At 36.1% G+C, this 27,276-nt stretch overlaps 1 protein-coding gene across 2 annotated transcripts; it reads right to left on the bottom strand.

Moving 5' to 3' along the window:
* Positions 1 to 16,710: 16,710 nt before the first annotated feature.
* Positions 16,711 to 20,458, bottom strand: LOC131799793 (uncharacterized). 2 transcript variants are annotated; one of them, XM_059117491.2, is made up of 6 exons: positions 20,411 to 20,458; positions 19,539 to 19,708; positions 19,100 to 19,198; positions 18,061 to 18,234; positions 17,363 to 17,470; positions 16,711 to 16,976 (listed from the first exon to the last, which is right to left on the bottom strand). In XM_059117491.2, exons 2-6 carry the CDS (start codon positions 19,701 to 19,703, stop codon positions 16,854 to 16,856), a joined length of 669 nt encoding a protein of 222 aa, XP_058973474.1. In that variant the 5' UTR covers positions 19,704 to 19,708; positions 20,411 to 20,458; the 3' UTR covers positions 16,711 to 16,853. The 2 variants fall into 2 exon arrangements, with proteins under 2 accessions (XP_058973474.1, XP_058973473.1); XM_059117490.2 differs by having other exon boundaries at positions 19,539 to 19,705; positions 20,411 to 20,432.
* Positions 20,459 to 27,276: the final 6,818 nt, after the last annotated feature.

Below are 27,276 nucleotides of genomic sequence, written 5' to 3'. Positions count from 1 at the left end.
TGCAATTTGACAGATTCATCTTGAATCTACAAGAAAGGCAAATTCCATAAAACTCCATAAAGATTGTTGAAAATTTGCGTTCTGTGGGTTAAAAAAGTTCTACCTATGGGTTTCAAAAAATCCCGAAAACTGCAAAGCCCCTTTAATCGAATCGGTCATGAGACCGGTGTTTCTCTATGCAAGTCGACCTAGTCTACGGTTTCCGCCCCTTCAACGGTAATGTTCCTATAATCAAGGTTCCTGGTAAGAAAGGAAGAAACACCGCGTTCGTAACTGCGATCAAGCAAAAGAAAAGTGTGACAATAAATATCTTGCGTATTGTATATCATCATAGTGCTTAGAAGAGACGAGGTACAATGAGAGTTGCAATAATGTTATATTAATGCATCATTAGCGATGTATGATCTGTTTGGTGTTTAGTTAGACGCATCTCAGAATTTTTTTTTTATTAAAAGCGCCCGCTGAGCCCTGCTGGTTGAATGAGCGTGTGCAATATTTACAACGTGACTACTGTGTTGACGTGATTCTATTTTCATATCAAACCAGCGGGGTCGTTAGTTTATGGGTTTACGCCCTTGATTGGTTATAGGCAATCTATTTGTACTTTGTCACTATTCTCATCAATACATCAAGCAAAGGCCGAGGGCTGCTCAATAGTCTAAATTGAAGGAATGAACAATATGTCCTAATTTGCTGACTTGACGCCGCGTGAACATATAATTTCACGGTTTAGGAAGGTGGATTTATCATTTGAATGAATTCCTCGTTGTCTACTAGAAATGTTAGATTCTCGGCAAAAACAAAGAATTGACTTTACATTTTGCGAACGATGAGTTGCACTTTCTTTATAGAATTAAAAAAATAGGTGATGATAGTAAGAGAACTCTGTACGGGTTATATAATCATGACGTAACGACGATCATTTACTGTACCATGAACTGAACCACTCGCTCCATTCTATAGATACCTTGTTATTACTTCCGCAAATGTCTCCCAACCCATGCGTGAGCAGCGTGGCGTTTTAGTGTGTTTCATCACATTTAGAGGTCACATGTTTATTTGATCTCCATTTTAAAAATGGCCTGCTAAGAATAGCTGAGAAGACTTTCTTTCTTGTGTTTCGTGCAAGTAGGTTTGTAACAATAATCTCTTGAAATTATATCTGGAGAAACTATGTTCTAATCCTTGTTTTCCTCAATGTATGAGTGAGTTTTCATTAGCGATTCGTGGGCGTTAAAGTTCTGGTTGAACTTAGAAGATCGCCAACAGAACAGCGTGATATAAGAAGCATTTTATATCGTGCGCCATAAGATATATAAAAAACGAATTATTGGATCATATTTACCTGTGTCTCGTGCAAGTAGGTTTGTAACACTAATCTCTTGAAATCATATCTGGATAAACTATGTTCTAATCCTTGTTTTCCTCAATGTATGTGTGAGTTTTCAAAAGCGATTCATGGGGAGAAAGTTCCAGTCGAACTTAGAAGATCGCCAACAGAACAGTGTGGTAGAAGAAGCATTTTATATCATGCGCCATAATATATATATATATATATATATATATATATATATATATATATATACGAATTATTGGATCGATGGTCAGCCCTGACGGTTGCGTCTAGCCGAATATATCTCCTTTAATTCAGTGACTTTAAGCTGCTTGCTAAACAGCGTTTGCGAGTAAATCTCCAGGTCGCTCAGTCAAGGTTCAGGTTTGCAGTCCTTACGCTTTCTTTAATGCAGGTTTATCATGAATTTAGCCTTTTCTTAACCTCGTTGTAAATCCAGGAAAACTTTTCTTCTCGGTGATCTAAAATCGTACGGTAGAGACGAACGATTTGGCATATTACAGAATATTAATTTTTCTCTTTGACTTAACATATGCTTTACAGCAACAGGCCTTGTATTGGTTATAGTCTGAGATAAAGATGAGGACTCCGACCATCCAAGATGTAGAAAATAATAAGTAGAGAAAACTTATTTTCATAATGTGACTATCGTTTCTATAATTTCTCTGTTTTTTGTTTATGACAACACTAATACAATAAGTTCGCTTGTGTCCCCCAACTTTTAAGGAGTCACAATGAGTGCACGTGACGAATTGCTCGTACATATTGTCAACGTTTGCAGTATCTGTAATAATTCAGTACGCTATAATGGAAGGACGATTTGGTTTCTGATTGCACGATCTCGCCACATGCACTGATCCACAACTTCTCGGATAATATCTTTAAAGGTGTAGAGGATAACGTAGTTCCGAAACCTCTTCACCATGTCGTCAGTAATCGTTCCTGTCTGAAAAATAAAAGTGTCTCAATTATTTTAATTATCTGTTAAATACATGTATCTTGAATCTGGAAACACATTAGTGGACAAATACATTTTGATAATCGTAAGACTGTATTTTACTAAAGTACAACAAGTTAAGTTACAGAAGCAGATTATTATTAGCTTTAGTCCTTTCAAAATTGAACAAAAAGCGGGGCTTACACGTTAAAAAAATTTGAAAATTATTTCCATTTAATGAAAACACGCAACGTACCACAAATTTTGTCATGTACTTCCGAGATATCCTGTCCAGGTATGACTCAGGATCCGATGTGGGTGTGCATGGTACTGGATATGAATTCCTCCTTAGCTGAAATTTGACGACGAAGTATATTATAAAGACACATTATACAGTATATTATAAGAGACATATTATTAAGTGTATTACGAAGTATAATTATTATAAAGACATTGTCAAAAACAAGATTAACGATCTTCTAGCTAAAAAGAATTGCCGGCCACTGCAAAGAGTCTCACCATCACCACTCCCAGAACTTCGTGTATTTACTCTTTACCTAAAATCCACAACCCTAACCACCCAGGTCGACCCATCGTCTCCGTCTTCAGTTGTTCCACCGAACTTATTTCCAGCTATTTAGACAAAATTATGGCACCTATTGTCAAAACTTTAAGGACAGCCAACACGCACTTGAAATTTTTCGCGAACTTAGTTTTCTTGGCCGAAACAAACTTCTTTTCGCTATGGATATCACATCTCTTTATACAGTCATTCCCAACGACGAAGGTATCCGGGCCCCCAAACATTTTTTCGATCAACACATTGTTAAGGGACCCATAGCTCTGAAACACTACTCCGTCTAGCCGAACTAGTACTAACACTCAATTGCTTTTCACAGCTACGCCAATCTTTTCGTAGGTTTTATCGAACACCCATTTTTTAGTCAAAACAACGGCCCAAAACCTGAACTCTACGGTCGCTACATTAACGACTGCATCGGCGCCACCTCCTCTACCAGAGAGGAGCTCACTCAATTTATAACCGCCGTCAATTCTTTTCACCCGGCTCTGAAATATACCTGGGGAATTTCCGACACTTCTTTGGCTTTTCTAGACATCAAAATTTCAATTGAAGGCAACGGTCTGTGCACTAGGTGTTCACTACAAACCTACAGAGTCACATAGTTACTTGTTGTATTCATCTTCGCATCCATCACATGTCAAGAATTCCATACCTTTTTCACAGTTTCTCAGACTTCATCGTTCATGTAGTGACGACTTTGATTTTTCAGAGGCAATGTGCCAGTTTTTCGATAAACGTGGCTACGCAATTCCTGTCGTTCAAGCGGGCCACCACCGTGCCCAACAATGATCGACAGTCAGCAGTCACTACAAACGGCTGAGAGGGGAAATACCTATCGCCTTCCATTCACTCTCACATTTCACCCTCACAACCACGCAGTTAAATACATCATTTTCAAAAAACTTTGAAGTACTTCAAAACAATTCAGACTGGTACTATCTTTTTGCAACCTCCACCAGTTTAATTCAAACGTGACAAAAACATAGGCAACTTTTTGGACAAAAGTTCATTTCAAACCAATAACCAACCTGGAACTTTCCAATGCACTTGCTCAGTGTGCAAAACTTGTCCTTTCATTCATAACGTAGAGAAAATGTTTGGACCCAAGTGATCTATTAAGATCACTCACCACTTCACGTGCTCCTCCGCCAGTGTCATCTACTGCGTAACTTACACTTATTGAAAAAAGGTCACACATTGGTGACCGATGCCGAGAACACCTTCGCGACGTAGAGTGAAATGAGAAGGATTCATCCTGACCAGTCGCTAGAAACTTTAATCTCCCTAATCATTCTAAGCAGAATATGGCAGTTTGCGGCCTTTCCCTACATCTTGGCGGTTCGGAAAGCCGCAAAACTCTAGAACAAAAATCCATATTTCAAATCGGCCCTCTTAATCCCCACGGTATCAACGAGCGCTTCTCATTCAACTAATTTATTCTTTTTTTCTCGTCACCATATTCCCACCGGTAGCGGAGCTCCATTTTCTGCATCTAAACCCACACACAATCCACAGTTCCTCCAATTGCTCTAACCAAGGGCTAAAGCTCGAAACGTTAGCTTTCAAACTCTTTGCGGTGGCCAATTTACGTTATCAACTCGGTTAATAATACTTAATTATCCTATATTATAGAGACATTTGAATCATGTGAATTTTTTTCGGAAACGTGAGCGAAACAATGACATCAACTTACAAGAATTAAATAAATCTATCCTTATGTAAAATGACCAAATAAGTAAGTAATTAAATAGGAAAGGAGTAAAACGTACTGAGACTGAATTGACAAACAACTAGAAATAGAAGGTTTGACAAAATTATACCTCAAATTTATTCTTAACTTCACCATGAATTTGTCACGAAAAGGAACGAAACATTAATTTGTGCTCTTAGTTTGTTTGTTTTTAAAGTTTTAATCACTGCTATGCTTGTTAATAGAAATACTTTTCCGCATTCTCACCATATGAAGCAATGCATTCACTGTGGCTCTCAGGTGCAGGCGCACTTTCATGAGCAGACCTTTCAACCTCTTTTTCTGCGGTGTCTGTGCTACTTCATACTAGTACACCATGTTCACTGGATTTGTGAAATCTTTCATTTTGGCATAAGCGATAGTTAGGTTGTCTTTTCTTTGTTTTAAATAGAGAAATGAAACAAGCAAATAGTTATTTTGTAGTAGCATAACCCTTAAAAGAAATTCTGCGAGGTTTAGTGTCTGCAAATTTTGCGGAAAAAAAAACTCTCGTGAAATAAAGCGCTGAAAAGGTAACTACCTTTCGTCCAATAGAAAAGAAAAGTGGGCAAAGAATGATAGTGGGCTGTCTGAGATTTTTTCCGGGTCAGCACCTTATTCCTTCTGAGAGTCTTTTTTGTTGGATGAACTATTCCTAAATGACGGAATGCGCTGTTTTTCAACAATGTTAAAAAAAATTAAATCATCAGTGTTTTCTTCCTTGTCAAATTTTTAGTGCTTCAGGACATGAACAACAGAATAAATTTTTCCCTAAAGCTCAATGAGTCGTCACTATTCGCAAATCAAAACGTACGCAAATTTTTCGTTCTATATAATAGCATTCTTGAATCTTTCTTTTCTGAATAGTGGAGGCATGTAACTTTACGGAACAGCGGCCTGTTACTAGTACAGAGACAAAGGTCGAAGTTTTTTGTTTGATTGGAAATGTGTGTTTTTTTTGGACAACCACTAAAATGTTATGACAAAATCATCTCTCTTCAGTTTTTGTTTTTTTTTTGCAATGTTTTTACTCCTAGTAACAAATACAATACTAGACTAAGTAAACAATACTAGGTCGTACCTTGCTTATATCGCAAACTTGCGTGTTGACAACTCCAAGTGCAAGAGTGGTCTCGCTTAAGTCATAGTTTGAAGCTATGAAACTGTACACGTTGAGCATCTGTGGGAGAGAGATGTTAGTATTGACGATTGTTTTCTCGAGTTAGGCACTAGACTACGAAGTAAACAATTACAGTCGCATTCTCAAAAAAAACGCGACCATAATCTGCTAAATCAAATTCAATCACTTTACCTCTTTGGTAGCGTTTCTGCGAGAGGGTTCCAAGAAAACTCTCATGATGTTTTCCGCATGTGTATACACTATCGCGAAACCAGTCGAGCTTAGTACTGTTAATGTAAAAATGGCAGCGAACAGGAACTTACACTTGAATGCCATTTCTATAATGTCTGGATAATAAGTAGAAAAAGAAAATTATGAAATAATCTAAGGAATTCAAGCCTGTTTAAGTCAAACTATGAAATAAAATAATACGTTGCCTATCTTAGAAGAAGGCGTTTTACAGGCCCACTCTTTAAATAGGAACCTTTTGAAGTAGAGACTACGGATAAAACCACCGATTAAATCCTGAAAAGTTGTTATCCTCGAATTTGTTTATTTAAAGAATAATGTTTCCTCGCTGTTTGATTTAGAGGACATTTTACTCGCTCTCTTTTTTTTTAAGAGCCCTTTTGAAACGTTTTTAACTCCTCAGCGAGGTAGAGATTAAAGAAAAGGGTTCGTTCAAACTTGCATACCGGTGATTTTGCGATTTTTCCCCAAAGATCAGCCTATGTTTTATTGCCCTCTTCCTTAAAATTCTTTTTAACGATCAATTATGTAAAACTTGACTGCAAATGATCCTGCAATGGATCCTCGGAAATTAGCTTATGTTTTATTGTCCTCTTCCTTTAAATTCTTCTTCAAGGTGAATTATGTAAAACTTGGCTTAAGGCTTCCTATGAGTTCTATCAGGAGCTTAAAAATGCATATTATATTTGTCTACACAAATGTAGAAGTCTCTCTTTACTCACCTTACACTTCTCTCTTCGTAGATGATTCAGACTGGCACGCTGAAAGAAGTCACAAGCATATCCTTTATTTCTTGTGTTCTTGACAGTTGCCTGCTATATCTTAATAGATTACTTTAATTTTTATTTTCAATCCGTTTGATTTGGTTTGATTCTTTTCCAAGGTGAATTATGTAAAACTCGGCTTAAGGCTTCTAATGATTTCCAGCAGAAACTTAAACGTGCATGGTATATCTGTCTATAAAAAACGTCGAAGTCTCTCTCTTAACTCACCTTACAGTTCATTCTTTGTAAACGATTTAGACTGGCACACGCTGAAAGAAGTCACAGAACAGGCACATCCCTTATTTCTTGTGTTCTTGGCGGTCACCGGCTTTGTCTAAATAGATTACCTGAATTTTTCATTTTAATCCGTTTGATTTGGATAATCATTGATTGAGAGCAGATTGGTTTTTGGAGAAAAACTAAAAAACTTGAGATTAACAATGATGATAAAACCAATAACAGTTCTTAGGACGCCTCTCTCAAGTCTCAATGTGTTTACTTACTAACTTTGAGGAACATGGTGGCGAACAAGGACGTGCAGAATTCCATTTCTAGTGGGCAAAAACGTTTTTAGCAAATCAGCGAAGTGTCGTAGAGTGCACAATGATTAAATAAGAAGACACTTCTATTCTTTTACCCAAACTTTGAGGAATTGACTTAGCAACTAAAAGATCTACATCGTTGATATATTTTTAGTGGTTCTTGATGTAGTCTAGTTTAGATCTATTTGAAGGAGGCACGGGTAGACAATTAGGTAGCCAATAGAAACTAATGACTGTCTTTTAACAAACCAAAGAGGAAGCTGTTTTTTCGGATCACACGATCTTTCCGTTAAGATTTTGTTATCAGGTATATTCTGGATAACTCATTTCGTTCGTTTGCTTTGTAAATGAAATCAATTTGAATTCATAAACTTTTATCTTTTGCACTTTGTTACTGTGCCTTTCATAGCAGTCGAACGATTCATCCGTGTTGAATCAAACTGATCCTTTACATGAACGTTGTGTCTGGTATGCAGTAATTTCGAACCTTTCGAAACCAATGCAACTTCACATATTCGCAATAAAATAAAGGTGATTATTTCTCTCCAAAAATAAGAATGGGTTCAAATTCCATGAAGATTGTTAAACAATTATTTGCAGTGGATAAAATATGGGGTTATTATCAGTTTACAAGAATCAAGAAGACTGGATAGCCCCTTAAAACTTGCGGGTTTCCCAAAATCGTTTTATTTTAGTCGATGATCACACTCGTGTTTTTACGAGATAGATAAGTCGATCTCGTTTACTGCTTTCTGCTCTTCGACGGTTTTGCTTCCATCATCAAAGTTCACGGTTAAAAGGAAACAAATTTCCGTTCGTAACTGCTATCATACAAAAGATAGCGTGACAAAAAATATCTTACCTATCTTATATCATCATAGAGCTTAGAAGAGAAGAACAAAAAACGAAGCAATAATGTTCATTGCAATACATCCCTATTGATAGATGGATAACCACATCAAAATAAAAGCGCTTGCGGGGCCCTGACGGGTTAAATTATGATACGAAATAGTTACCATGTGACTTCTGTGTTGACGTTATTTTATTTTCATGTCGTGTGAGGGACAAAACCAACCGTTATCGCCGGAAATGGGTCATTAGTTTGTGGATTTAGGCCTTTGATTACTCAACGGTGATCTCTGAGTACTTTGTCACTGATGTGGTTTAAATTAAAACATCCTTTATTTGGGGTAATAACAACGAGGGGGATAGGAGCGGTGATTTAAAGAAATGGACAAGGTCCTGTTTGGTGACTTTTCGTTACAAGAACGATAAGTTTGTATTGTATACGAGAGTAGAATTCAGTGTATTTTTTTTAATCTTAAATCTAAAACCATCATTAATTTAGAATAGACTTCATATTTTGCGGATGGACAAGTTCTTCCTCCTGCTTTTAGTTATATGTGACATTCCCCACTACACAGCCTTCTTTAAACTGTTTCAATTTCCGCAAGTGTATCCTAGCCTTTGCGTAAATAATATGGTGTTTCAATATATAAAACTGATAGCGATTAGAGGTCAAACCATGGTACAGAATGGCCAGACCTGTTAAATATTCACACTTCATTAGCAATGCATTAGCATAACAGCAACGCGATGGAACGCGAAATTTGAAAGCCGGCAATCAACATTTTAAAGGAAATGGCGCCAGAAAAGGGGGAATACCTAACTTTAATTTTCATTCTAAATGGGTCTCAGTTGGAAAAGTAAACACTTGTAGACTGCAAACCATACCATATAGGATAAGTAGATTCTATATTGCCTAGCTTCTGTTCAGTGATAGATCACAGAAGACGTCTGTGTGCCACGTTTTTTCTTACCACATATCGTCGTGTTATGTTACCTACAAAGAATCTATTTTTCCATTACAGTTCTCTGTAGTTATGTTGTAGAGCATAAAGAGCAAGAATCCGAAGGTTTTGGGTTCAATTCCTTATCAGGACTCAGAGTTTTTATTTCTCGCTAGTCACAAGACGAATAATATCTGTCAGTTAACACCGGAGAGATCATCGTGTTTTGTGTGACAACCTTTTTTATTCCATAATAGATATTTCAAGACGTTTGCACCTGAGCCTCGATTTCGTACACACGCACGAGACCCAGTCTTCTTCACACGCATCCAAACATATAGAACATGGACATCAGTGTAGAGACCCGGGTCGTAATATTTGGATTAACCAATTTCAAGATCACCCCGAATATCACATAGTTATGGTATATTACCAATAAATAAAGAAAATCAAATCATTTTTCTTTTCCCGATGGTTTATTGTTAATTTAACAACGACACCTTCACAGTTGCATCAAGAATTACCTTTGCGAATCTGTTACAGATAAACATATTCACTGATCCTCATCAGTAACAAAATGATAATCTCAATATGGACTGACTAACCCTACGTGTACTATAATAAGTGTAGCTTAACACTAACCTAACATACAAGTGTCTTAACGGAAGAATTAAATTTAAAAAAAAATGATTAAGCTTTGGGAGAGAGTTTTTCATTGAAGATGACAAACTGAGTTCATGAAAAAGTTATAATTAACACACTACTTGTACCCAAAGTTTATATTATGATATGACTTTAAGGTTCTTTAAATTTGCTTTTGTCAACGTTTGTAGTATCTGTAATAATTCAATACGCTTCTAAGGATGGACAAGTTGGTTTCTGGTTGCATTAGGTCGCCACAGACACTGATTCAAAACTTCTTGGATAACATCTTTCAAGGTGTAGAGGATAACATAGTTCCGATACCTCTTCACCATGTCGTCAGTAATCGTTCCTGTCTGAAAAATAAAAGTATCTCAATTATTTTAGTTATCTGTTTAAATACATGTATCTTGAATCTGAAAACACATTAGTGGACAAATACATTGTGATAATCATAAGATTGTATCATACTTAAGTACCACAGTTTGAGATACAAAAGCAGATCATTTTTAGCTCTGTCTGCATTAGATGGAGTAAAAAGACTTCGCGTAACGACACGGTACTGCTCTTTTCTTTTCCCTGGTGCTCATATTGGGGCTCTTATTAACTTTAAAGCAGTAGATTTTTCTATTATACGTTTCAAAGATTTTTCCCTCCCCCCTCCCCCCATTGAGATGGGGAATTCGTTAACCTCTCTACTCATTTCGCTATTGCATTAGCGTTTCATAGCATTTTTTACACATTAAAAACCTTGAAAACTCATTCTATAATGAAAACACGCAACATACCACAAATTTTGTCAAGTATTCGCGAGATAGCTGGTCTAGGTTTGCCTCAGGAACTGATGTGGGTGTGGATGGCACTGGATACGAATTCTTTGTTAGCTGAAATTTGAGAACAAAGTTAGCAAAACAATGACATTAACTGCTTCGAATTAAATAAAAATGTCCATATTTAAAAATAAATAAATAAGTAATTAGGAAGGAAAGTAATGGAACTTGCTGAAAGCGAAATGACATTCAATTAGGAATAGAAGGTTTGACAAAACCATACCTCTAATTCTTAATTTCTCCACGAATTCGCCACGAAAAGGAATGAAACGTTCATTCGTGTTTTTGTAAGTTTTCTTAATTTTTAATCACCCCCATGGTTGTTAATGGAAATATTGTTTAGCACTCTCACCTTATGACGCAATCTCATCGCTGTGTTGTTCAGGTGCTGACCGACTTTCATGAGCACACCTTTCAAAATCTTGTTCTGGGGTGTCTGTGCTGCCTCATACGAGTACGCCATGTACACTGGATTTATGAAATCTCTCATTTTGGCATAAGCGATGGTAAGGTTGTCTTTTCTTTGCTTTAAAGAGAGTAATGTCAGAAGCAAATAGTTATTTTTATAGTTCAATACCCCTTAAATAAGCAGAAGGCATGAAAATTTTGCGAGTTTTGATATTTGCAGATTTTGCGGAAAAAATACTACAAAGGCAGTTACTTTTGGTTCAATTAAAAATCTCAAGAAAAGTAGACAAAGAGTAAAAGTAGGCTATATGTCATGTTTTTTCCGGGTCAGCACTCTGCATTTGAGTTTCAAGGGTAAGCCGAATCGCATTTTTTTTACCCTTTGTAACATTTACCACCTCGTCATAAACCACAAACAATACTAGGTCGTACCTTGTCTGAGGCGCAAACTTGCGTGTTGGCATCTCCAAGTCTTAGAATGGTCTCGCTTAAGTCATTGCTTGAGGCTATGAAACTGTAGACGTTAAGCATCTGTGAAAGAGAGTATTTGAGTATCGATTAACGCTTTCTTGAGTTAGGCGCCAGACTACGAAATAAATTACAGCCGAATTCTCAAAAATAGCGTAACCATAATGCAAAATCAAATTCAATCATTTCACCTCTCTGGTTGCGTTAGTGCGAGAGGGCTCCAAGAAAAGTCTCATGATGGTTTCCACACTTGAATACTTTGCTGCGAAACCAGTCGAGCTCAGCATCGTTAATGTAAACATGGCAGCGAACAGGAACTTACACTTGAATACCATTTCTATAATGTCTGGATAATAAGTAGAAAAAGACAAATATGAAATAATCTGAGGAATTCGAGCTTGTTTAAGTCTAACTATGAAATAAAGGGATACGTTGTTTATCTTATAAGAGGACGTTTTACAGGCCCCCTTTTTGAATTGGCACCTTTTGAAATCGTGACTACGGATAAAACCGCTGATTAAATCCTGAAAAGTTGTTATCCTATAATTATTTTATTTAATGAATAATGTTTCCTCGCTGTTTGATTGAGAGGACATTTTACTCGCTCTCTTTTTGGAAAAAGCCCTTTTGAAACGTTTTTAACTCCACAGTGAGGTAAAGATTAAAGAGAAGGGTTCTTTCAAACTTATCCCTAAGGATCAGAATGTGTTCTATTGCCCTCTTCCTTCAAGATAAATTATGTAAAACTTGGCTACAAATGATCCTGCTGTGGATCCCCGAAAATCAGCCTATGTTTTTTTCTCCTCTTCCTTTTAAATTCTTCTTCAAGGCGAATTGCGTTAAAAATTGGCTTAAGGCTTCCAATGAGTTCCATTAGGAGCTTAAACATGCATGATAAATTTGTGTACAAAAAATGTAGAATTCTCTCTTAACTCACCTTACACTTCTTTCTTTGTAGATGAATTTATCTGTTACGTTGAAGTCCAGTTTGTGTTGGATTCTTGAAAGTTTGTGTTTGGATCGCAACGCGCCTACATTTATACAAATTGGGCAGGAAGCAGTTTGGTAGGTTTTGCATCATCTTTTCCATAAGGAACCAGTGGGTGTTTTCCTTGAAGCGTCTTCCTTACTCTCTCATTACCCTTCCATTTTAGAAAATTTCAGGAGAAATTTGTCAACTCTTCCTGGAGGGGCATTCAGCATTCTCGATATTGAAATCATACCAAAAAAATGAGTCGACAAGAAATTATTTCCAACTTCACGAAAATGAAGCTATTCTTTGATTATGACCCACTGTAATAAAAACTAGCACTGGCCGACGCCGATTAGGGTACGTATGATGATGGTCATTGCATTCAAAGGCCTTATTTTCACTTATTCCTTTTCTGTTACCTTAAACCCTGATCTGTTTTTGAATCACACCGCTGCGAAAGGCCTTTAAACTCGAGGATTTGGGAGAATTTGAGATAATCACATGTGATAGTTCTCTTCCGCACTACTCAAAAAATTCATCTTAAACTTGGTGACCATGTATAATCGCTGATTTCCTTTTATAACAGTGAGTCCAATATTAACTTCCAAAAAAAAAATTTGGGTTTCAGTTTTCATTTGTGGGTAATTTTCCACTTATATGTTCCCTCACTGGACGACTTAAACGGACTGAAAAGGGTCACAGTAGTTTAACTAGTCATGTCGAAGACCTATCATTTGATCGTGAATTACTTAAGAAATTAGGTCGTGGAGACTTAACTCTATCACATCTGTTCAGCGCTACGCTTTCCACATATTATTGCACTGGGCGAGAGAAATCTAGAAAGGCCATAGCGGGTTATTTCAGGCAATATGATTTCCCAAAACAACGAATGCTGATTTGGAATTCTTGCTCCAATTTTTAAGTGGCAGTCATTTTTTTCTAGACTAGCACATTCATCGACAGTTGATAATATCTAATCTAAACTGGAAAAACTCGGTATCGCTTGACCTTGGAGATAAATTGGAGAGAGAAAAGAGCGCCGATCATCCTAAAATTGTATTTTTGTATAGAATAAATGGTTCCTTCCTATTTGACTGGGGCTATTTATTTTTAAACCAAAGGAAGTAAATTTATCGGACCTTCATTTGCGGGCTTTTCTCTTTCCATTTAACCAGGTCTGTATTGTATTGTTTCTTTATCGTATATTGCTTTTAATTTTTAATGTGTGACGCAGAGTATGATTTAGAGTCACAGCTACCATGATCTATTTATGAATAGAGTGCTCAGATATAATATTGAGCAGCTTGTTTGAAGGAGATGTATAATAATGTGTTGCGTGATTGTGGAATACTCTAGTATTGACGCAGGCAACTGAGTCAATTTCGCTTTTCAAACAGCATTAAGCTAAGGAAATTTATGAAAGTGACGGTGTAAATGCACGGAACCCTAAGGAACAATGATAACATGTTATTCTCTTTTTCTCACCCACGCCGAAGTGTGTAAGTTAGCTCTTTCGCCCGTTCTACCTATAATATGGAAATGTTGTTGATATAGAAATATTCTAGATGAAATATTAACAAATCTACTAAAGTTTTTGTGTCATAAAACAGAAAGCTAGACCAAGGATTTAAAGTTCACTGTTCACATACTATTACAGGTGTTTAACATAATGAAAATGCTATTCCCTAGTGAGCTTTAAGCCTTTTGACTTTGTTCAAACTTGAAAATTATTCTAATGCTGCCATTTCGTAAATTCAATTTTAATGATTGTTGTTTGTTAAACGAATGAAATGTGAAAAAGTGGTTTATTCAAAGGGATGATATCTGTACTAGCAATATGAAAAAATTGTTTTTTCACGGGGATGTTGTCTATATTAGCAATAGCAAGTAGAATTACCGTACAACGTTACTCCATATCATTTGACGTCAAGAAAAGTATATATCTGCCATCAAACGGTAGCTGCAAACCATTAATAAGGGCGAGTACTTAGCCCAACATTATTTGCGAGCAATAGTCTTTCTAAACACTAACTTCGGATCCGAATTCTAAGAGAATTACACGCTATAATTCAATCCTATAGCAGAAGCGGTGGTAGAACTGGCTGTCGCCATTACCCTGATATTGATTTAAGTTTTAGTAATCTTTCTCTGAACTATGCACACGTTTGGTAACCACAGCCAGGCCCGTCATTGATTGACTCCCAAATTACTGTTGCCGTACGGTTTCTTTTAGGATCCAGTCACACTGAACCGGTTGGAAGCAAGCGACTGGCGCGCAACACAGTATTTTAATTGGTAAATGTTATTGTGTCTTTCGAGAGTGGTGATCTATAATGGAGATTAGTCTGATTTTGGCAACTCAGTGACTCGGAAATAAAACGTGAAGACTACAGGTTTTTCAGAATAACAAATGCTACTCGATCGTATGTTTTATTCAGTAAAGCTAAGACAAATATGTATCGAGTTCCACGGGAAGGTCACACTTTTGCGTCATTCACCCTCTCACCGTTTTGATTATTTTTAGAAATTGGACAAGGGAAAACGCGACGAATCATTCTAGAAGCTGAAAAAGGATTCTTTTAAGATTTTTTATGACTCGTAAACGTCATCGCCCTTTCTAGCTCTCGTCAACCAAGGAATTGCCCCCTCCCGAAACTCTGTGAGAATAGATTAGTTTTCTCCGTAACTTTAGGCCGTATTCTTGCGGATATAGAAATTGTAAGAAGTAAGCATACGATATTGCGCTTTAGAATTTGTGGTGAGTAGCACGACGTGAGGGACAAACAGCTTCGTAAACAAGTTGCAGAGGTTTTTTTTTTACTTGAGCTGGCGGGAACCTCATTTCATAGATACACAAGTTAGAGCCCCGAACACAAAGTATTTAGTTTTTATATAGAACATGAGTCAATCTCCAGATCGAGTTGGCACTTCGTAAAATCTTTAATAATATTGTTAATTTGTCAACACTATTTCTGGTGGTTATTTGAAAATTATTTATGTATATGAAAAAATACATCCGATCATGTTATGAAACTGAAGTATGAGATCACAAGGAAGTAGAAGGAGAAACTGGAAATGTGATAATATAATAGTTTCTGAATTCTGAATTAATTATCGATGCGAAGCAAGCTGTTTTTTAATGGAAGTATTTTATTTACAGAAATAATCGTCTAGCCCGGGGTGTTCGAAGGTTTGACAATGCTATCCATTGGATAAATCGCTAAACAGGGGATAACGCAGTACGTCTTGCTCTCATTTATCCGCTCGATAGCGATTTGTCCCTTGGCGGAAAGCGTTATCCGACCTTTAGACAACTGGGCCCTGATCTTTATATTTGTTTACGTAAAATACCGTTTGTTCAGAATTTGTTAATGACCCGACTTACAATTCGATCTCAGCACGTGTATGCTTTCACATAGACGGATGGACCAAAAATTCGTGATTGATGAATTTTGATCTTTTCCTCAAAGGAGCACATTCTCTTGAGTTAAACGCCCCTTCTTACTTAAAATTCGGTCACTGTCGTTGTTTATCTTCCTAAAAGGCACTTACTAATACTGGCTAGAAGCCAGTATTAAACCACAAAACGTATCCTATCAATTCATCACTTTAGGAGAAATACATCACCAGAAATAGTTGTGTTTAATCATAAAAAGTGACTTTGAGAGAACTCGATAAAAACCTCGAACCGTTTCGGTATACCGCCTGTCTTCGCGCTTCGGAGGACCTAATTACTTCTTCCGCACTTTCAAGGATGATCACATAAAGCGTTACTGCCTATAAATCAGTAATCTCAAAAACACAAAATGATACTAACGCAGAGGGAAGCTCTGCGGCCTCGTTTGAATTTTAAAACAAGCGTCGCAGTTAGCGTCAGTTCTTAAAAGATGTTTATCAAAATATGTAATGTTTGATCTCATAACATTGATCAAAACTCACAAGAAGAGCGTTACACTATCCCATGTCTTTGAGTGTCTGTCACAGTGTTATGCACCATCGGTCACAAACGCTAAACCATTATCTAAATTTGGTCTACCGTTTTATACATGAGCCTCTGGCTCGGGCAATTGGGCAACCATGCCTCACGTTAGACAATAAACTTTGATTGATTGATTGATTGATTAAATGGGCGAAAGCATCTTTTTGTCAAGCTTGCATCATGTTCAAAGATACTAGGCCACTGAACGATAGCTCCTCGTCTCATTTTAAATTAATTAAAACTTTAAGTATCACTTACACGGAATTTTGTACAAATCATGTGTAGCATGCATTTCAAGCAATTATTTTTCAGCTTATAATCCTTAATGTATTTTCCCACAAACTTGATCAACTTTGCTACCTTACATCTCAAGGGGTGAACTAACCGCGGTAAGCTGTGAGGTCTGATATACCTAGCACATTCAGCATACTATATTCCGATAGAAATTAAAGCGTCTATATTAATTTTAGGAAGTTTTCTTGACTTTACTTTTTCTTTGAAGTCATGCAGTAAGTACAGGGCGAAACCTGTTTCGAGACGTCGTGGAGCGTGTATAAGATTATGAAGTTCCGCAACCTTTTCACGACATCATCTGTTACCGTCAATGTCTGAAAAAAAAAGCGAAACAAAAAATGTAAGTTTAACACTTTCAATTCTAAGGGCTTAAATTCTCTGCCCCGTCAGCCTTCATTTGGTGAAATTTTTTAGCTCTGAGAGCTTGCGGCTGAAGAAAATTATATTCCCTATTAGCTACAGTTCTTCTTTACCATCACGTATCTACGTACCGAAGATGTATCGATTTTGTGATGGCTTCTAAGATCTTAAGATGGCTTCTAAGCAATCAATTATAAAGGTTTGATCAATTTCATCGGAGCAAAAAGTAATGGGCAACCGTACTGGAGAGGTTTTTTACTTATAGTGTCAATTTAGCCCTTTGACGGAACTTATGAATAAATGGAATTGGGGATAGATTCAACAGTCATGCCTCACTTACCACGAGATTCCTTTGAATTAAGTTTTTCAGGTAAGAATCTGTCATGTTATTGACTTCAGCTTCAGATATTACAGGGTATTCTGGTGGCAAGATTCCCTTTTGTCTCATCTACAGAAAACGCAGAGAATAGAGCAATTTTGATTAAAACGAATGAGTGAAGGAAAAGTCAATTAACATAAAAACAAATTGATCATGATTTTTTGTTATAAATGAAACCAAAGAAAAAAAACGCACGACATGACATGTGGAAAATTATCTGAAGTATTCTTTCCATCACAAGTGTTAATCTCTGGTTTTACTTCTCTAACGAGCCACAAAAATGAAACGCTTATTATTTGTACTAGCAATGTACTGCACTAAACAGTTGAAATTGATATCGAGGATAGCACACTGTTTGCTATTTGCAATTTCATGTAAAAAGTAAATGTAGGATAATTAGTTGTTGTAGATAAGAAATTTGTTTTAATTTGCTGGTATGAGAAGAAGAGATTGTATATAGTTTTTCCTATCTTTCAAGGTGAATCTAACATTTCAGTGATAGGTATACATTGGGTACAACTTTTAGAATCCTCGCTCATAATGATTCCTCAACCTTCTAAGTTGCGACTGAATGGACCCAGTCTAATAATTTTTAGTGCACATTTGGTCAAACTTGTGACAAAAACTAAAAAATATTTTACTATCATAGTTAATCTAACCTGACGTCTGATAAAAGATACTGTGGCATTCACCATTAAACTCGTCGTCCTCAGAACTGATGCCAAGCTGGTGTGATTACGTCCTTGAGAACTTTCGTACATCACGACGAAGTTCAAAGGGCGCTGGAAAACAGCTACCTGTGAGTGCAGCGCGCTCAGCTTCTTTTCCACCTCCTGTCAAACATAATAAATACAACACTATCGTCCGCCCCTCAAACTAGTCCCATAACTGCGTTCTTAAAGAAAGCCTCTTTTTTGCCATTCAATATAAGAAGTAAAAATTGTAAGATCCTAAACCAACATATTTCTTAATTTTTTTTCTAATCTTATACTTTGTTTTAGATACTGATGTATTTCGTAATTGTAGCTGGAAACATACCCTCGAATTATCTCGTTTTCCGAAGATTTAAAAAGGCAATTTTTCCCTGCGTTGGTTACAGTACGGAATGAACGCGACGGAAACAACAGCATTTGATGAGATCATTATTTTGATACTTGAGAATAAATTATGGAATGATGTCCATGTTTTGATATAGCAGGATTATCAATGCTCATCAAAGCGCCAGCATAATGTTGTGGTTCCAGCCGACGATATCAGAATATTATCATCAAATGATTATGAATTAGTTATTGTATTAACTTTGCACATCTCAATCAAACTTCATAAACTAGCAATTTTTTCTGTCTATCTTTCTAGTATAACACATATTTAAGCCTGACTTCTTTGAGTCTGATTGGCATCTTAAAAACTGTGTGAAATTATTATACCCCGTTTATTCGTTTTTGATAAGCTAGAGAATTTTTGGGTTTTAAAAAATCTCTATTGACGAAATCCCTTATCGTGAGTTTATTCAACATATTTCCCTTTTTCCGCGGAGGTAAAATTCAAAGGGGAAACTTATCACTGTGTTTCCTGATGCTGTTTATTTGAAAAATATTGCCTCTTGCCACAAATGACACAACACTTCCACCAGTAGTATTTAAAACTTTAGAAATCATTTTGACATGATCTTTCATGTGGCCTAGTGCAACTTTGTACCTTCTCTTTGGTGCAGTCTTTCCCAAGATCGAGACCAAAAGTAATGAGCGGCTCGTAAAAATAGTCCGACGAAGTAAGGAAAGGGTATAGCAACTTCATCTGTAACATAAAACACATGAAGATTCTCAGTTAGCAAATTGGCCAGTGTAGTTTATTGCGAATGCTCGTCGATGAAACTTTATCGTAATCATAATTAAGAATGTTTTATGACTCGTAAAGCCTTCGGATTGCTAGCAAAAGAAATAATTGATGTGAAAAACTGATTTGAAAACAAACTTAGCATAGACCTTAAATGTATGAAGCTTTAGCCAACCCAAATTTAAGCCAGAATCGTTTCATAAGGCTAAATTTGAGACAGCTCTCTCACATATCAATCGAGTCCAGCACGTTTAGCAACAAGCAAAGTAATCATGAATTTTAAAGCTGATCATACTGCAACCTGAATCGTGGCGTTGTGTATCGCAGGAATAATGATAAGCTTGATCAAGAATGTCGCATGGCTTATCCTAAACCTTGGTGTAGATGAATTTGTTGCAGAGGCAGCTGTAGGCATTTTCAGCGTAATAAATACCAGGGCAAGGAAAACGATCTTCGTCGACTCCATTTCTGCTAAAACAGAGGGAAAAGGCAAAGGACACTTTTCTGCTCAGAATAATAGAATGGTGGACATCTTGCATTACAAGCTAATATCGTATTTATCCGTTACATCGTTGCGGAATTGCAATGTTTCTAATTGTGAACCCATTTTTTTTTCATCCCTGTCGTTTTCTCTGTGATGATGTTACGTTACTCCCATCCAATCCCTTAGTGCCTTGAGGTAGGCCTACGGCGGGCCAAATTTCCAACGAGCATATGCCAATCTGAACTATGATAGAATAATTTCGCTAGAATGTGACAGGTTTTAAGGTGGTTGTTCATTTAGAACATAAGGGAAATTGTTATGTCTATCGCAAAATTACCTATAAAATAACAACGGTACCGCCATCACCGTGACACTGCAAGGCGTTTGAATGAAATTCGCGTTATTATAAATAGGCGCAAAACAAGCACAATCACTCCCTGTTATGTATTACTAAATCTTCAAAGCAACGTTTATTACCTCCTTAGAACTTATGAGCTTCAGATTTTTGCTCCCATGCCATCTTCACTTGCATAACACATCAGGACTTTAGGAGTTTGTTTACTTCATGAGTCGATACTCATATTATATTTTTCGAGAATTGGTTTCCGTACATTTTTCAGATTATTGTTGACCTAGAATTAGTTACGCTGAAGGGAATTTCTACAGCTCGGTATGCACTTCTTACTTACCTTGGACTATGCCGTGGTCAAAGTCAACTTTTACAGTTTCATTCCTTGCGTGAGGCTGTGATCTGGGGAAGATCTCAGTTCTGAGAATGCGCGGTAAATGTTCATCTCCGGATTCTCGTGTTGCTTTGTTTACTTGGAAAGTTTGAAAGGCCATCCTTGAGATCAGCCATTAAGTATGGCCTTGAATAAGTGGGAACGTTTGACAACATTTGGAAAAATAAACCTGGCTTTCTTTTGTGATTACAACAAGCTGTGGAAATAAACGAAGTTGAATTTCATTTAAATCAAAATGCATTTGAGGACAACACTTTTGGTCTGAGGGACTTAAAAACCCTTAGGCAAAGGACGGGAGACGGAGTTTTGAGAGCTAGAGATAAAGTTGAAAAAGAAAATAGTAAAAAAAATTATCAGAAAGAGAGTTACGGAATAAAAACAGTTCGATCATGTTATCGTTGTTAGTGTTGCTACAGAGTTCAGTAGACTTTGAGATCCTTCTTTTAATTAACAGCTCAACAGCAATGAAATAGTTATTGATAAGTTAACTATACATCATCGACTTTTTTGTCTAAAATAATGGAAATAATAAGATATATTTTACATTTCTTCGTACAGACGATGCTGCTTTCCCCTTTTAACTTTTAACATCATAACTCAATCTCTCCTCTGAAATCAAGTCCTCCTTGTTGTGTTTGCATTGTTTTGAATGTTTTCTGCAAACCTTTTTCTTATCAGAAATGTTATAATTCTAAGTACTCTGGAAGTCTGACCATGAGGTAAGACTAGAGTAAATTAAAATCTAAAAAGTTGTCGTATGTTTGTGAAGAATATCAACATGATCTTTAAAATAAGAGCCAAGCTATGTTCATACCCACATGAATAAATGTTTGGAACTTGATTGCAAATTATTGACAAAGTCTGCACCTCGATAACATGGATAATGGGTTTTTGTTCCTTCTGTCTAGATTAAAGTAATTTACGTCTGTGTACAATAAGTTAGCTGCACTTTAATTACTTTTACCAGTGATAGATAACTTATTAATGTTAAATTTGTCAGCTTAGTGATGGTCTTGTCAAATACCCTTTAGTTTCCGAGTATCTGTCGATTGAATCAAAGAAGTTCCTTTAGTTTTTTTATCATGGAAACAACAAAATGGATAGAAATTTCATTTGGCTTGCAGGCCTTTGTAGTAATTTTGCTTGTTGCTTTTTTCTACACGAAGTGTACCCAGACATGTTTTAGAGGAGCTATTTTCTTTGAACTGTCTGTGGTACATAAATAAAAGTTTCTCTCCATCTACACATCACAGTTACACAAAAATTGATGCTGTTACAGATTCTTAACACCATTCAGTAACCTGTCAACAGGTAGAGATATCTCGGACCACAGATTTCAGTCTTAATTGAGTCCCTTCTCCTATTCCACAGTCTTAACTAAACTAAATTACACTTCTTTTTCTTTCAATTTCGCTATCTACAATGAATTATATCAAGAATTATTTATCACCTTTTCATTTCATTTTTCATCTTTTGAAGACAGTAGCTTCTCACTTGATGTGTGATAAGACTAAAAATGCAGAAGCCTTTGTTTAGGTAAGTTTCGGATTAAAACCACTTACTATACATCTTTATTTCATTGGGTCACTGACAGCTGAAGTTCTTTGGTAGTGGTTTGACAAGCAAATGAAATATATCCTGGTTTATGACATGAATGCACTAAACCACCCACTTAAAACTGATTTGATCTCAAATTTTCTGACCTGCACTAAATTTAATGTATGTTATTGAGTATCTTGTCTAGTTAGTCATTGCGGGCAATTTGTCATTGGAGTTCCAAATTAATTTTTAGGAACAGTTCATCAATCTTAAGATGTCTTCTCCCTTATAATTATTTTCTTCAAGTATCATTCCTAAGAAACGTGAAAATTGACATATGTGCAGTATTCGTAATACCAGGCTAGCATTCTTTGAATCCAAGAAGTAAGTGATCCCCTTCCCTCGCCAGACTTATATGTAAGAGTCAAGAAAATTCCACGTACCACAAAATGATATTTAGCTAATTGATCGATCATTCGTAAATGTACAACATTAACATCAACGATAATCGTAACTGTATCATAGGCAAAACTATTGCCTGTATAGTTTTCTACATAGATAATCCCTTTCTCTATTATATAGAATGTCTACCAATTGGTTTCATTCCAATTTCTACCAACTCAGTAAGGTTCAACTGTATAAAAACACATTAAGCACCAGTGGAATTGTCTTATTTTTCTCAATGATTTTTTCCTACTGTTTTATAAAGTGCTATTCAAGGGGCTAATTAGTGAGAAATACACAACGTAAGATTCGTATGAGTCGTATGTGTGTGACGGATGTATCGCCATTTACACAAAATTTCCATGCTCAGATCTACTGAATTCCGATCTATTGAATTTTTATATTTTTGATGTTCTTGAGAAGAAATATTTTTATGTAATCATCTAATGTTAAAAAAAAGAAAAAATATATATATATGGCTTATTGAACTTTTTGTAGTAGCTGCTATCGTTTGCGGCGGATAGTATTTCAATCAGGTCCAAGATAAATCAAATGAACGTACCATCCCGAATATTATGCACCTACGTAAAATTTTCTCAATTTCGTTTTTAATACCGACAAATACATTACTATTTAACATATAATCATCCAAAATGCTATTTTAAGCGCTTGTTACTTTTGATTCATACGAGAAGCACAAATGATACTAGGAGTAGGACTTCTCAATGTGGAGTATTTTAAGTTTAGTACAGAAACGTGGTCACACAACAAAATATGCTCGCTCTAGATATTAAACAACGGGGAAGTAGCTCTTTCTACATGCTCATACTCACAGAATTCTACAATTACTAAAACACAGAGTTACCGCTCACCTTTTAAAGACGGGATACATTTAGCCCTCTCCTACTAACACAACCGTTAGCTCTGTATGTCACGTTCTGGCTTCTTTCGGTCGGTATGCTGCAGTCGCTTAGTCATATTGTAGATCAAGGTTTACAATACTGTAGTATTTGGTCCTTTGAATCGACTTTGCTGCGTCTCGAAGTAGAAATCCTCCATTATTTTCAGGCTTCTACGTTCAGCTACACGAAGTGAGACTAGGAATTCCCTATGTAGCTATTTCACACATTTTCTTCGAAAGATGGGAAGTTTATCTTTGAAAACAATTGGGCCTATTTAATGAGACTGTTTTTAAAGCGAATCATCGGAAATATAGGAAGCACTGAAGTATTCAATTTAAGATAATTGGTTTCCATGTGAAATCGAGCCTGGTTTAAGTTTGTGATTTGACAGATATATTTTAATTTGGTTCAAGAACTCTTGCATAATAATACATTTTTTGCGGTAATTATCCCAAACCGAACATTTTCTTTTACAGAACACATCCGGGCACATAATCAACACACCTAAGGATTAAAAGTGTCCCTGAGGTCTTTTCTGTATAAGGCTTTTAGCTAAGGAATTTTTGGTGAGTACAGCCGCTTATTTTGACTATTCAATTTATCGATGGAGCTCTACCTTCATGCAGTAATTAATTCATGGTAATGCACAGTTATTTATAATTTTAATAGTATAACAACAAAAAACATCTCTTTGATCCCAGTGACGAGGTGCCTTTCTTTATTCTTGTTTGGGGCTCCTACAAGGGAATTATTATTCATTATAGCCGCGGCAAATACAAGAAATCATAAGTGATGACATACATCTGATTGAAGTTTTCATATCTGACTTGTTTTTTTACCACCCTCCTGATGTCAAGTTATTTCATGAAGTTTCCTCAAGAGCTGATATAAATTTGTGCGATAAAAACTTCTTTGATGTACTTCTGTACTTCCTTTCTTATTTTTTAAATTTTTTTTTCTAAGAAATTATGAATTCATTTTCCCCCCGCTTCTGTATTTGTATTCATGTTAGGACTGTAGGATTGAAAGGAACATTTTCTGCAAGGATTTTATATTTTGGCGCCCTGAATAACTCCATTTCGAGAAGATCAAACCTAAAGTCATTGATTGCAATAACTGAGTAATTGTTTTCAGTCATGCATTTCTAGGAAGACTTAACAAGCTTTCTCGGAAATCATTTTATCAATTAAGATATTTATCTGATATTATACGTCATTAAGACGTTTCTGGCACATGGTTGTTTTACCCCCACATGAAAACAAACCAGCAGATGCAAACTCTTCACTTGCATAATGAATAGACGATTCTTCAATTTTGTAAAAAACTTTGATTTTACTAAGTGAAAAGCAATCAAGGTGTGGAGCATATGTACCAGGACACTTTTAAACATCGGGTGGAGTAAAATTTAATCAATTTATGATTTGATTGTTTTCGGTTAACGTGCTGCATATTTTTTAAACTGAGACAAAGTCATTGTATATTTAAACAGTTTAGTTCAAGGTTTTCATGATGGTGTTTGGTTCAGGCGTGTCGGTGTAACTTAGCGCAAGTAACAATCATTGTTTCGCCAAAAATCAATTCCCGGTATTTTCAAATGAAATGAAATGCACCTCCCTGACAATAGGCGTAGCACGATGCTACATCTATTGCTTATGGTCTTCTTATGTATTATCTTATGTATTTATATATTCCTACAATAAGAAAAAAGATTTGTAGGAATAAATACTTACCTGACTTATTCCATTGTTACACGCCTGATTATGGCATTTAAGATTTTTGCACGAAATTGGCTTGGAATTTCAAAGTTGTTAAGAAACAAAAACACGTTAGCTCTTTGTATAACACCATGTCGTTAGGAAGATAATAAAGTTGAGTCATCCTTCCCTGTTAAATTCACCACTATAAAACAGAACTATCAAGTGAGAACTCTTACTCGACGTAAGGTGATAACATCTCATTTCCACGAATTTCGTCCTCTAGATTTGACCTTCCTTTTTCTAGGAAATTCATCAATATCACATCATCCGAGTGGAGTGATATAGGGATAAAAATGTTTGGTATTTCGCTAAAACTCAATTCCTGGTATTTTCAAATGAAACGAAATGCACTTCCTTGATAATAGGCGTAGCACGATGCTACATCTATTGCTTATGGTCTTTTTATGTATTATTTTATGTATTTATATATTCTTACCATAAAGTAAAGATTTGCAGGAAGAAATACGTACCAGACTGATTCCAGTGGTATTCGCCTGATTTTGGCATTCGAGATTTTTGCACGAAAATTGGCTCGGAATTTCAACATTATTAACAAACAAAAGCACGGTATATCTTGCCAGAACACGGCCATGTCTTTAGGAAGGTAGTAAAGTTGACTCATCCTTTCCTGCTAAATTCTAAACTTTAAAACAGAACAACCAAATAAGAACTCTTACTCGACTTAAGCTGATAACATCTCATTTCCACGAATTTGGTCCTATAGATTTGACCTTCCTTTTTCTAGGAAATTCATCAATATCACATCATTCGAGGTGGGTGATATAAGGATAAAGATGTTTGGTGTCTAAAAAAACTCAATTCCCTGTAATTTTAAATAAAACGAAATGCACTTCCCTGACAATAGGCGTAGCACGATGCTACGTCTATTGCTTATGGCCTTCTTATGTATTATTTTATGTAATTATATATTCTAACCATAAGGAAAAGATTTGCAGGAAGAAATACGTACCAGACTGATTCCAGTGTTACTCGCCTGATTTTGGCATTCGAGATTTTTGCACGTAAATTGGCTTGGAATTTCAAAGTTGTTAAAAAAAAAACACGGTAGCTCTTGCCATAACACCATGTCTTTAGCAAGAATATAAAGTTGACTCATCCTTTCCTGTTAAATTCACAACTTTGAAACAAAACTTCCAGGCAAGAACTCTTACTCGACGTAAGGTGGTAATTTCTCATTTCCACGAATTTGGTCCTCTAGATTTGACCTTCCTTTTTCTAGGAAACTCATCAATATCACGTCATCCGAGTTAAGTGAAGGATAAAAATGTTTGGTGTTTCGCTAAAACTCAATTCCCGGTATTTTCAAATAAAACGAAATACACCTCCTTGACAATAGGCGTAGCACGGTACTTCGTCTATTGCTTATGGTCTTCTTATATATTCTTACCATAAGGAAAAGATTTGCAGGAAGAAATACGTACCTGACTGATTCCAATGTTATTCGCCTGATTTTGGCATCGAGATTTTTGCACGAAAATTGGCATGGAATTTCGAAGTTGTTAAGAAACAAAAACACGGTAGCTCTTGCCATAACACCATGTTTTTAGGAAGATAGTAAAGTTGACTCATCCTTTCCTGTTAAATTCATAACTTTTAAACAGAACTATCAAGCAAGAACTCTTACTCGACGAAAAGGTGATAATATCTAATTTCCACGAATTTCGTCCTCTAGATTTCATCTTCCTTTTTCTAGGAAATTCATCGATGTCACGTCATCCGAGTTAAGTGATATAAGGATAAAAACGTTTGGTGTCTCGCTAAAACTCAATTCCCGGTATTTTCAAATGAAAAGAAATACACCTCCATGAAATAGGCGTAGCACGGTGCTACATCTATTGCTTATGGTCTTCTTATGTATTATTTTATGTATTTATATATTCTTATTATAAGGAAAAGATTTGCAGGAAGAAATACGTACCTGACTGATTCCAGTGTTATTCGCCTGATTTTGACATTCGAGATTTTTGCACGAAAATGGGCTCGGAATTTCAAAGTTGTTAAGAAACAAAAACACGGTAGCTCTTGCCATAACACCATGTCTTTAGGAAGGTAGTAAAGTTGACTCATCCTTTCCTGTTAAATTTATAACTTTAAAACAGAACTACTAAGCAAGAACTCTTACTCGACGTAAGGTTATAATTTCTCATTT

The sequence above is a fragment of the Pocillopora verrucosa genome, chromosome 1 (assembly GCF_036669915.1).
Source record: "Pocillopora verrucosa isolate sample1 chromosome 1, ASM3666991v2, whole genome shotgun sequence".
Taxonomy (NCBI): domain Eukaryota; kingdom Metazoa; phylum Cnidaria; class Anthozoa; order Scleractinia; family Pocilloporidae; genus Pocillopora; species Pocillopora verrucosa.
Note: the sequence above shows the minus strand (reverse complement) of the source record. Positions and strands in the feature narration are given on the sequence as shown.

Bases quoted from the DNA above. Each gene is read 5' to 3' on its own strand.
- LOC131799793 (XM_059117491.2), bottom strand. From the start codon at position 19,703: ATGGAGTCGACGAAGATCGTTTTCCTTGCCCTGGTATTTATTACGCTG. The intron at 19,199-19,538 runs GTTGCAGTATGA...TTTATGTTACAG, and splicing joins TACACAACGCCACGATTCAG to ATGAAGTTGCTATACCCTTT. The intron at 18,235-19,099 runs GTACAAAGTTGC...TATGTTTGACAG, and splicing joins AAGACTGCACCAAAGAGAAG to GAGGTGGAAAAGAAGCTGAG.